The sequence below is a fragment of the Pongo pygmaeus genome, chromosome 15 (genome assembly GCF_028885625.2).
Source record: "Pongo pygmaeus isolate AG05252 chromosome 15, NHGRI_mPonPyg2-v2.0_pri, whole genome shotgun sequence".
NCBI classification, from domain to species: domain Eukaryota; kingdom Metazoa; phylum Chordata; class Mammalia; order Primates; family Hominidae; genus Pongo; species Pongo pygmaeus.
This window is the reverse complement of record NC_072388.2, coordinates 66,057,994-66,070,229: the sequence shown is the minus strand read 5'-3', so window position 1 is coordinate 66,070,229 and position 12,236 is coordinate 66,057,994. Positions and strand designations below refer to the sequence as shown.

Sequence of the window (12,236 nt, the reverse complement as noted above, 5' to 3'; positions counted from 1 at the left end):
TTTTTTCCGAGATGGAATCTTGCTCTGTCACCCAGGCTGGAGTGCAATGGCATGATCTCGGCTCACTGCAACTTCAGTCTCCCGGGTTCAGGCAATTCTCCTGCCTCAGCCTCCCGAGTAGCTGGGATTACAGGCGCCTGCCACCACACCCAGCTAATTTTTGTATTTTTAGTAGAGACGGGGTTTCACCATGTTGGCCAGGCTAGTCTCGAACTCCTGACCTCATGATCCGCCTGCCTCGGCCTCCCAAAGTGCTGGGAATACAGGCATGAGCCACCGCTACCGGCCTATTATGCTTTTCCCCCCCACTCTGTCGTCATACATATATGAGTGTATTTATTTTTTTAAAATGATTTGTTTGGCAGAGATTTGTAATTGTTATGCAGTCAATCAACTTGGAACTCTATTCCCCCAGAGGTTCACACTTGCTCAGGTCTCTGATCAAATGGCCTTGACCACCTGTATAAAATATCTCTCCACCCTCTTCTAATCACTCTCACTCTCTATTCTCTCTCTCTCTTTTTATTTTCATCACAGCACATTCCAGCTGGCATAACATATTGTATTGGTTTATTATCTGTGTCCCCCACTAGAATAAAACACTCCATGGGATAGGGACTTGATCATTTTTGCTGCTGTATCCCCAGTGCCTAGGGCATAGGAAGTGCTCATAAATATTTTTGAGTGAATCACGTAAACTCTGCCATTGAAAATTACTTTTATTGTATCAGTGGACAATAAATGATCTTTCCTCTGTAAATGAGGCAATGATACCATTTCATTTTCTTCTGGCTCATTATAGTTTTAAAATAATTTACTCTTTTACTATCTGAAATTTTTTTATGGTACATCATAAATCTTTGACCAACATTTTCCTAGAATTTTGCTTTTTCCGTGCTTCTCTTTTTTTTTTCTTCTTTTTTTGAGATGGAGTTTTACTCTGTCACCCAGGCTGGAATGCAGTAGCGTGATCTTGGCTCACTGCAACCTTTGCCTTCTGGGTTCAAGCAATTCTCCTGCCTCAGCCTCCCGAGTAGCTGGGATTACAGGTGCCCGCCACCGTGCCTGGCTAATTTTTGTAGTTTTTAGTGGAGACAGGGTTTCACCATCTTGGCCAGGCTGGTCTTGAACTCCTGACCTCGTAATCTACCCGCCTCAGCCTCCCAAATGCTGAGATTACAGGCGTGAGCCACTGTGCCCGGCCTCTTTCCATGCTTCTTTTGAATTCATGTCAGTTTGGATCTATTTTTGTTTCTTTTCTTTTCTTTTTTTTTTGAGACAGGCTGGAGTGCAGTGACATGTTCATAGCTTACTGTAACCTTGAACTCCTGGGCTCAAGAGATCCTCCTGCCTCAGCTTCCCTGTAGCTAAGACAATAGTCAAGTGCCATCACACCTGGCTACTTTTAAATTTTTTTTGTAGAGACAGGGTCTCGGTAAGTTGCCCAGGATTGTCGTCCTACCTCAGACTCCCAAAGTGCTAGCATTACAAGCATGAGCCCTTGTGCCTGGTTATGTCTTTATTTCTATATTCTAAACTTTGCACTGGTAGTTCTGATGGCCATTTAATTATAACACGGCTTAATATTTTATAGGACTGAGTAGCTCTTAGACATTTTCATCCCAATTGTTTCCTTGATATTTCTTTTCTTTAACTTTTTACTATGGAAAATCAAACATGCTGAATTAGAAAGAATAGCATAGGAAATGGAAAACTGTTTTTTGAATGCATAATAGAATATTTTTTAACAATGCAAAACAGTGATCCTAGCATTTCTGCTTTCCTTTACATTAGGCAGTCTTTGTAAGTCCCAAGTTTATAATGAAAATCTTTTCACCATGTACAAAATAGTTCCTAATATTATAGTAACATATTACCATTGTTCTTTTAATTCACCAAGCCAGCTTTGAGCCCTTCTCTGTGTCCAGCATGTGTTCTAAGAGGTGTGAAGGATACCTTACAAAAAAGAGTGCTCCCTGCCTGCAAAGTGCTTATAATCCAGTTGGGAAGATAAAAACTTTAAGTGAAAGAACTGGAGACTATCCTGCCATCATCTTAGCTTTATCCTCTGTACAAGCCAATGATAGGCAGCTTATAAGATTAAATACATAACAAATGAAACAGAGAAAGCAGCTAAGAGCCTGCAATACATGAGCCAGAAACAACAGTCTCCAAATGCATGATTAAGTATCTATCAGCACTGGCCCAGAACGGGGAGGCTGACATTATTTATCCTCAACCAAGCCAGGTTGAGTGCAATGCTAAGCACTCAACTGGTCAGTGAATTTTTAAAAACAGTTTTAAATGTGAACCTAATGGTCCAGTTTCTGATTTTTGTTGTTGTTGTTACATTAATAAGTTCTTTAGTGGTGATTTCCAAGATTTTGGTGCACTCATCACCCAAGCACTGTACGCCGTAGTCAATGTGTAGTGCTTTACCCCTCTCTCCCCTCCTACCCTGTTGCCTTGAGATGTTTACCCCTATCTTTTCCACATCCTTTTTTAATACAATTTTATGATTTCTATGAGATATCTTATTGAGATGTTAATTGGTATTGTATTTAAATCTACTTATGCAGAAGAAGAATCTAGTTTTCCTTATTCAAGTTGTCTTTTATTTCTGCCATTAAAGTTTTATAATGCCATTTATATAGATAAGAGTATCAGCCTCACTAAATGTTTGCTTTTTGTTGTTGCTATTGAAAAATACACCCTTTCTTCAGTATATTTTTGGCATGCAAATTAAAACTATTTTTTGTGTTTACCTTATAATCTGTGACCTTCCAAAAGAAACTAAAATTTTGTTGATTCTCAAATTTTCTAAATATGAGTTGCCACTTGCAAAGAGTGATTTTAAAAATTCATAATTTTCTTTGTATTTCTGAGCCCTATCAGATTGCTAGAAACTTTTATATTACATAGAAATGTTAATGGGAACATTCCTAATTTGTTCTCAGTTTTGTTTTTGTTTGAGACAGGGTCTCACTCTGTCACCCAGGCTGGAGTGCAGTGGCACAATCGTGGCTCACTGCAGCCTTGACCTCTTGGGTTCAAGCCATCCTCCCACCTCAGCCTCCCCAGTAGCTGGAACTACAGGAATGTACCACCACTCCTGGCTAATTTTTGTAGTTTTTGTAGAGATGGGGTTTTCACCGTGTTGTGTTCTAAGTTCTAAATAGAACAATTATAAATTTCTTCATTAAAAATAATATAGGCTCTGGTTTGTGGTAAATATTCTTTATTGTGCTAAAGGAAAACTCACAACTATGTGGATCTTTTCTGTGATCAAGAATATCAAACAGAGCAGGCGCGGTGGCTCACGCCTGTAATCCCAGCTCTTTGGGAGGCCAAGGTGGGCGGATCATCAGGTCAGGAGATTGAGACCATCCTGGCTAACATGGTGAAACCCCATCTCTACTAAAAATACAAAAATTAGCCGGGCATGGTGGCGGGCGCCTGTAGTCCCAGCTGCTCGGGAGGCTGAGGCAGGAGAACGGCGTGAACCTGGGAGGCGGAGCTTTCAGTGAGCCGAGATCGCGCCACTGCACTCCAGCCTGGGCGACAGAGCGAGACTCCGTCTCAAAAAAAAAAAAAAAAAAAAAAAAAAGAATATCAAACTTTATCAAATATATTCATAGTATCATGGCTATTCTACTCTTCTATATTTTAATAATGATTAATATTAACCATTCCCTTAATTTTATACACTTGCTGTATTTTCCCTGCTAAGACTAAGATTTTAGCATTTATTGTCACAAGTAGAATTAACTTTTTCCTTTTCTCATTACTGCACTTGACTAGTCTTTAAAAAAGAAAAAGCAAAAAAGTTATTAGTTGGAAGTGCAGAGAAGGATAAGGGATACATAGAGAATATGTATAGAAGAAAATATAGGGAAGTATAGAGATGTATCTTTAATAAAATTACAAGTACCCATAATCACTATTGAAGTCAATGCCCCAACTCCAAAATATGTGAACACTGTGATTCTATTTTCCTTTTTTTTTCGACACAGAGTGTTTCTCTGTCGCCCAGGCTGGAGTGCAGTGGTGCGATCTCAGTTCACTGTAACCTCCACCTCCAGGGTTCAAGCAATTCTCATGCCTCAGCCTCCCGAGTAGCTGGGATTACAGGCGCCCACCACCACTCCCGGCTAATTTTTTAGTAGAGATGGGATTTTGCCATGTTGGCCAGGCTGGTCTTGAACTCCTGACCTCAGGCGATCCACCTGCCTCAGCCTCCCAAAGTGCTGGGATTACAGGTGTGAGCCACTGCACCCGGCCTCTGTTATATTTCCTGAAGCACATACAACAACTGACATCAGGTAGACACCCCAGAATGCCAACTGAGTAACATGACAAGTTGGCATGAAAATAAAACTTAGCCAAGGTTGAACCAAATGTGGGTCAGAGTTGACTATATCATCATTCAGTTACACTATATCTGTCTCTGAGAATCTTCAGTGGCAGATGCCTGAGTTAAGAGACTAAAGCACACACTTTATTAATATTCCATGTCTTAGAATTCCTTTGGCACATTCCTGCCTCACATACCTGGATTCTTCAGCCTTGAGAGCTGTGCTCTGAAAATCAGGCATCTTTTCTTCAGAGGTCTTATCCTCCATCTCCTTGGATGTATTTGCCTCACTTTCTACTGGAGTCAAGGTAGTTTGAAAATATCTTTTACCTTCAAAAGTCAGTGTTATGTTTGAGACGGTGACATGTTTTGAGGATTCTTTCAACTCACTCTTACTTTTTGTACCTTGTAGACACCCAGGCTTCAGAATGTTTTTCAGTTTTTCCTTTAAAAATAAAAAGCAGCAGCAAATCAGGTAACAGGAGAGCATCAGGTAATAGGTGTTTGTGGAACAGTATCGAATACAGGCACCATTTCATTCATCGTCACTGAACGCCTGTGAGGAGTAGTAAGGAGGGAGTGAGGCTTAGAATGGCACGACCATGGGGAGAGCCCCGGGTGTGTTGGCGGCAGGCTGTGTGGGAGCCAGGGCCTGCGCCACTGCAGCCTGACACATGTTCCTCAGCTCATGTTGTCACCTCACAGAAGACAGTTGGCATCTAATTACAGTACTTCTCTGTGAATTGTCAGCACAAGAAAAGTTTCCCAGAAATGCCACTGATTCCCCAGTCTGAGTTTGGTCTTAATTAGAGCATCTGATAGGTTACAGAGATTGGGGGCTCATAATATAAAAGAAATTTTTTTTTTTTGTCAAAAGACTTAGAACCTGTATCTAAAACTTAATACTCTAAAATCCCCCCTTCCTCCTAATTTCCCAATTTCTGTTAATGTATCACCTCTCCTAGCCGCTCTCTGATTTGATCAGAATCACTCAGGGCCCAAGGCAGTTGGTCAGCAGGCCCTAAAGCCAACTTTCTAATGTCCTTCATGTCTGCACCTTCTTCTTTCCACTGCCCCTGCCTAGTCCATTACTTCTTGATATGGTTTGGATGTTTTGTCACTTGAAAATCTCATGTTGAAATGTGACCTCCAATGTTGGAAGTGGGCCTAGTGGGAGGTGTTTAGGTCTTGGGGGCAGATCCCTCGTGAATGGCTTGGTGCTGTCCTTACCATAATGAGTGAGTTTTCACTCTAAGTTGATGCGAGATTTGGTTGTTTAAAAGAGCCTGGCACCTCCTTCCTCTCTCTTTTGCTCTCTCTCTGGCCATGTGATGTGCTGGCTCCCCTTCTCTTCCGCACTATTGTAAGTTCCCTGAGGCCCTCACCTGAAGCAGATGCCAGCATTGTGCTTCCTTTACCACCTACAGACCCATGAGCCAATTAACCCTCTTTTCTTTATTAATTGCCCAGCTTCAGATATTTCTTTATAGCAATGCAAGAATGGCCTAATACACCTCTACTACATTTCCTTAAAAATGATGTAATAATATTCTTCCTTAAGGATAAAACTTCACTTTTCCCTGACAATGAAAGTCATACATATTTATTATAGCATATTTGGAAAATCCTATCATGAATAAAGCTAAAGATAGAATATTATTGCTTGCCAAGGCAGGTGGATCACTTGAGGCCAGGAGTTTGAGACCAGCTTGGGCAACATGGAAAAACCCCATCTCTACTAAAAATACAAAAATTAACTGGGCATGTGGTGGGCGCCTGTAATCCCAACTACTTGGAAGGCTGAGGCAAAAGAATCGCTTGAACCTGAGAGGTGGAGGTTGCAGTGAGCCGAGATCTCACCAGCCTGGGCAACGGAGTGAGACTGTCTCAAAATAATAATAATAATAATAATAATAATAATAATAATAATAATAATAATAAATTATTGCTTGTATGATGCCACTGCCCAGAAACAACTACTTCTATGCACATTTCACCCTGATCTTTCTGTCTATTTACTTTATGTCTACTTAGATCATCTTGAAGTTCTGTCTCCTACCTTTTTCACTTAACGTTTTATTATAAGCATTTTCCTCCTGTCATTAAAAATTGTGTAGAACTATTTGAATTTTTCCTAATTAAAAATTAGATTTTTTTGTTTGTTTGTTTTTTGAGACAGGGTCTCACTCTGTTGCCCAGGCTGGAGTGCAATGGCACGATCTTGGCTCACTGCAACCTCCGCCTCCCGGGTTCAAACAATTCTCCTGCCTCAGCCTCCCAGGTAGCTGAGATTACAGGCACCCACTATCACATCGGCTAATTTTTATTTTTTTAGTAGAGACGGGGTTTTGCCATGTTGGCCAGGCTGGTCTCAAACTCCTGACCTCAGGTGATCTGCCCGCCTCGGTCTCCCAAAGTGCTGGGATTACAGACATGAGCCACTGCGCCCATCCCTACCATCTTTCTTTTCTTTTCTTTTGTGTTTTTTGAGACAGGGTGTGACTCTGTCACCCAGGCTCGAGAGCAGTGGCACGATCTCGGCTCACTGCACCCTCTGCCTCCAAGGGTCAAGTAATTCTCCCACCTCAGCCTCCCTAGTAGCTGGGACTACAGGCGTACACCACCATGGCCAGCTAATTTTTGTATTTTTAGTAGAGATGGGGTTTTGCCATGTTTCCCAGGCTGGTCTTGAACTCCCAAGCTCAAGCAATCCACCTGTCTTGGCCTCCCAAAGTGCCGGGATTACAGATGTGAGCCACTGCACCAGCCTTTTTTCTATTGTGGACCTAGAGGAAGTTTTTCAGCAGCAGTCTTCAAACAGATCTCTTTACCTATAATCCATCCTGCCATTAGATTAATCTTTTAAAAACACAGCTCCTTCATTCCCTTACACAGGAGACTTTGGTCACTAAGGTTTGCCCAAAGAGTGAAGTTCTCACTTTTAAATTTGGCTCTCAAGGTTTTTAAGCAACTTTCTAGTCCTATATTCTACTATTCTCCACATATATTATTCTCTAGCCCAACTGAACGCAATATTTTTGGACGTGACTCTGTTTTTCCACTGTCTGGGCTTTTCTAAAGCCACTCACTTTGTTTTGTTTTTTATTATCCTATTTCCATCCTCATGTTTACCCATCGAAATTCCATCCCATCCTTCAAGGTACTGGGTACTGCTATATATTTTTAAACCAGAAATTAACCCTTACATTGTATTAATATCCTTATTTTAGAAGTGAGGAAACTGAGGCTTATGTGGATTCTGTGACTTGGGCGAAGTCACACAAGTAATATGAGCCGCAGGTTGAGAGTCTAACTTGGTTCTGATTCTGATTCCAAAATTCTTTCCATTTCTGATGCTGGGCTAAGATTTATGTTAAGGGTGGTCACTGCCTATTTCAGGAGACATCTTACAACTCCTTTATACCAGGGTTCAGAGATTGAACCTCACTATTAAAATTAGGTTACTCAGAGTAGGTAGGTTCCATAGCATTTTGATAATCAATGTCAGTTAACCAAGAAGTATGATCTCGGTAATCCCTCTAGTTCTCGATTACTAAAGCATGAAAGTCTTCGGTGACACGTACCTTCTCCTCTTGCTTGGCCCTGATTAAGTCATTGTTTTCAAACACCACTGTGACTCCCGAGCAGTCTGTAATATCAGAGCTGTCTGTGACTTCCGTGGCTTCTCTGACTTCTATGACTTCTGTGACAATTCTTACATCCGGGACCTCTGGGACCTCATTTTCTGGAAGATCTGTGACATCTGTGATGTCGGTGATGTCTGTGAATTCTGAGAAATCTATGCTGTCCCTGACATGTTCAGGGCCTGTACCTGCATACATGTACGGGGTCAGGATGGCTGTGAACGCGGTGATATCCATCACATCTGTGGAGCCTGTGATGTCTGTGCTATTTGTAATTCCTGAGAGACTTGAAACCTCCGACACTTTGGAAACTTTGGCTTTCTCCTGATTCAAGAGGGAGATGAGGGCCACCCATTGAGAAAACAAGGTGTCCTGTTTATATGCAGAGGTGCAGAGCTGTAAGTAGTAGGCTCGACCACTCACCAGCTTTACTTTCAGGCGCATGTTCTCCGCGTCATGCACAGAAAGAGTCACAAACTGCAGGGGGAGAAACCTGCAAACAAGCACACAGTAACATCATCTGGAGACCTGACTGGAGGCTTATAAAAAGGCCTTTCTTATATATATATATATATTTGTTTGTTTGTTTGTTTTGAGACAAGGTCTCACTCTGTTGCCCAGGTTGGAGTGCAGTGGTGATGCGATCATGGCTCACTGCAGCCTCGACTTCCTGTGCCTAAGTGATCCTCCCACCTCATCCTCCCGAGTAGCTGGGACAACAGGTATGTACCACCAACGCCTGGCTAATTTTTGCATTTTTTTTGTAGAGACAAGGTTTCACCATGTTGCCCAGGCTGGTCTTGAATGCCTGGGCTCAAGCAATTCACCTGCCTTGGCCTCCCAAAGTACTGGGATTACAGATGTGAGCCACCATGCCCAGCCTCTTTCTTATATTTTATAGTAGTTTGAAGAGTGAGACTCAAGACACCAGACTTACCTCCCAGATAGATCTGGGTAGGGGCTCCTGAGGACCATCTCATCTTAATCATATGCCTAAGGCTCTGATGTATAAAAACGTCAGAATGGGCTGGGTGCAGTGGCTCACACCTGTAATCCCAGCACTTTGGGAGGCCAAGGCGGGTGGATCACCTGAGGTCAGGAGTTCAATACCAGCCTGACCAATATGGTGAAACCCTGTCTCTACTAAAAATACAAAAATTAGCTGAGCGTGGTGGTGTGTGCCTGTAGTCCCAGCTACTTGGGAGGCTGAGACAGGAGAATCGCTTGAACTGGGAGGTGGAGGTTGTAGTGAGCCAAGATCGTGCCACTGCACTCCAGCCTGGGTGACGGTGCAAGACTCCATCTCAAAAACAAAACATGTCAGAATGTCAACTATTTACCAAGAGAAAGTGTCCATTTAAATTAATCCTTCAAAATTGACTTAAAGTTAACCAATTTGCTCATGATCATAGACCAAGTTAGTGGCTGAGACAAGACCAGAGCTAATTCTGCTGGAAGCTGGGATGCTGTGGAAGAGGAGGCATGTTCTAGAAAGGCAGTTTATTATGAGTCTTCAGTTCCTGTTAATTAGGTTTAGTTTTTTAAAATTAACTGCCTGTTTGATACCCATTGTCATACATGATTTCACCCATCTTCAAGGATGCTCCTCTTTGTCATTTGCAGCAGGGAATGCGAGTGACATGCTCCATTGGCGCAATTGTCATCAGTGTTTCCATTTTCAGATCCACAGGGGTAATGCACATCTTCTGAGAGATCTTTAACCTCTTCTCTTTGTAACTCACCTGGTGAGCACCAGTTTCTCTGCAGGAGGAGATGTCAGGAGACTTTTAAACAGGGGTTCTGTATCTTTTTGGGCACCAGGTGTCAGATGTGCCAGTAGCATCACATTGGGGATCTTGTGGGTGGAGCTGGAAGAACAGATGCCTACGGTCACCCAGTTGGCTCGGTTATGAAGGTAAATGGATTCACCTCTTCTGTTGACCTGAGTGCAGAAAACAGGAAAAGGCGTTATATGATGAAATGTGTGGCTTTGACAACCTTGCTTGCCTGAGAAGTGTAAGACAGGGCAGGAAATAAAGGAGGAATGAACCATGATGTGTTTGTTCCTTCACTTGCTCATGCTAATTCTTGGAGATACCGCAGGGAACAGACACGGTCTCTGACCCGTGGGGGTCTACCAGGGAAGGCAAACATTAAACAATTTAAGTATGTGACTAATTATTACTGTAAGAAGTTTTACCAAGTACAAGTTCAGGATGTTACGGGAGCACATAACAGAGGACTTGACTTAGCTTAGAGTGGGGAGACAGGCAGTGATGTTCTGGTAACAGCTAGGTCTTGGGAGGTACACACATTTACACATAAGTTTAAAATGTTACTGACATAAAAGACAAGTAGCACACAAATTTACAAATAATATGCAATATTCTTTAGTCTTTAGTTTAAATTCCATAGAGCCAATTAATAAATTCCATAAACTCTTGCCAAACTTTTCTTATATGTATAACCTTAGAAGTATAGACAATAGTAAAATGTAGTAAAAGAATAGGAATGATGAGTTTTGAATATTTACTGCCCTTATTTTAGATATAATATAAGTTTATAAAATTTAATTTTTAAGAACTTAATTTTTTTTTTTAGGTGGAGTCTCGTTCTGTTGCCCAGGCTAGAGTACCGTGGCGCGATCTCGGCTCACTGCAACCTCCGCCTCCCGGGTTCAAGTGATTCTCCTGTCTCAGCCTCCCAAGTAGCTGGGATTACAGGCACGTGCCAACAATCCTGGCTATTTTTTGTATTTTTAGGAGAGACGGGGCTTCACCATGTTGGCGGGGCTGGTCTCGAACTCCTGACCTCGGGTGATCCACCCACCTTGGCCTACCAAAGTGCTGGGATTACAGGAGTGAGCCGCTGCGCCTGGCCTATAATTTAATTTTTAATAATGGCTGTGTTTAACAACTGACTTGCAAATTTCCTGAACACGTACCAATCGACCAGTTCCGGCACACCCCTGGATATGGAGTCATGGAAGTCTTCCACGGAAGTCTTCCCTGAGGAAGTTCAGGTATCAGCCGATACCTGAACTATGTGGGAGATAAACTGGCTGGGTGGAGAGGAGAGGCCTCTGCATGTATAAAAACCCCAAAGTCCAAGAAACTTGGCCAATAAAATCTCTGCTACTTGGTAGAAGAAGAGACTGGAGGATGGGCAGACAGGGAAATGAAGGAAGGCAGAGAGGAGCTACACTGTGGTTTCTCAGCTGTATAATAACTGGTTCAATTAAAAAATACATCATTGAAAGAAAGAGGTTGTAGCTCACATGATTGATAACCTACCCAAACTGTGCCCCTCTTCTTCCGGATTAACAGAATCCTGGCTCAGGGATAATGACCCAGCTCAGGGATTAAATCCTGATTAACTTAAATGGGTAGTGGTGGTTCCACTCCACCCCTTGCCAGTGACTGGTTTCAGCAGTGGCATGTGACCAGCAAGACATAGAGGAGGTCTCCTCCAACCCTGGAAAACCTTTCTCAGAGCCACCAGGAGACAGAGATGAATATCTTCTACTGCTGGCAGCTGTTATTGTCCTGTTTGGATGTGATGCCCTGAGGGGAGCTGGCTCGAAGGTGACAGAGCAAAAAGAGAGAACCTGAGTCTTCTACTGGGAGTGAGCTGATGCCCTGGGGCTCTTTCACTCTATTTGAGATAATTGCTTTCTTTTAAAATTTTTAAAAATATTTATCTGTTTGTTTTTAGAGACAAAGTCTTATCATCCAGGCTGGAGTGCAGTAGCGCCATCCTAGCTCACTGCAGCCTGGAGCTCCTGGGCTTAAGCAATCCTCCCTCCTCAGCCTCCCGAGTAGCTAGGAATATAGGTGTGCAGCACTGCACCCTGCTAATTTTTAAAAATGTTTTTAGAGATGGGATCTCACTTGTTGCCCAGGCCAGTCTTGAACCTGGCCTCAAGCGATCCTCCCGCCTTGTCCTTCCAACGTGCTGGGATTATAGCCATGAGCCACTGCACCCAGCCTAATTGTTTTTCTTTTTTCATTTAAACCTGTTCAGTCAGGAATCTTGGTAACTTTCTGCCAAAGACATGCTAACCAGGTGGGGTTGTGCATCTTGAAGGATATGAGTTGCCAAATTATGATGGGGGCTATGTCTGACCTACAGACTGCTAACTACCCCAAATGTTGGACAAGTACTCTGTAATTTCATTAGAGTGTGCAAAAGGTAACTAACTTGGAAATGGCACAGGATGAAAGGTGAAAAAATAAAAA

At 42.5% G+C, this 12,236-nt stretch overlaps 1 protein-coding gene across 14 annotated transcripts in view; it reads right to left on the bottom strand.

Annotated features, from left to right (window-relative positions):
* GARIN2 (golgi associated RAB2 interactor family member 2) overlaps positions 1–12,236 on the bottom strand; it is a 43,022-nt gene that overhangs the window by 17,779 nt on the left and 13,007 nt on the right. For 9 of the 14 annotated variants that reach the window (XM_054448604.2, XM_054448606.2, XM_054448612.2 and 6 more), the window contains exons 4-6: positions 9,741–9,940; positions 7,939–8,491; positions 4,552–4,799 (exon numbers count right to left, since the gene is read on the bottom strand). In XM_054448604.2, coding sequence (XP_054304579.1) covers positions 4,552–4,799; positions 7,939–8,491; positions 9,741–9,940 — 1,001 coding nt within the window. The remainder of the gene's footprint in view (positions 1–4,551; positions 4,800–7,938; positions 8,492–9,740; positions 9,941–12,236) is intronic. The other 5 variants (XM_054448611.2, XM_054448608.2, XM_054448614.2 and 2 more) reach the window with 2 other exon arrangements.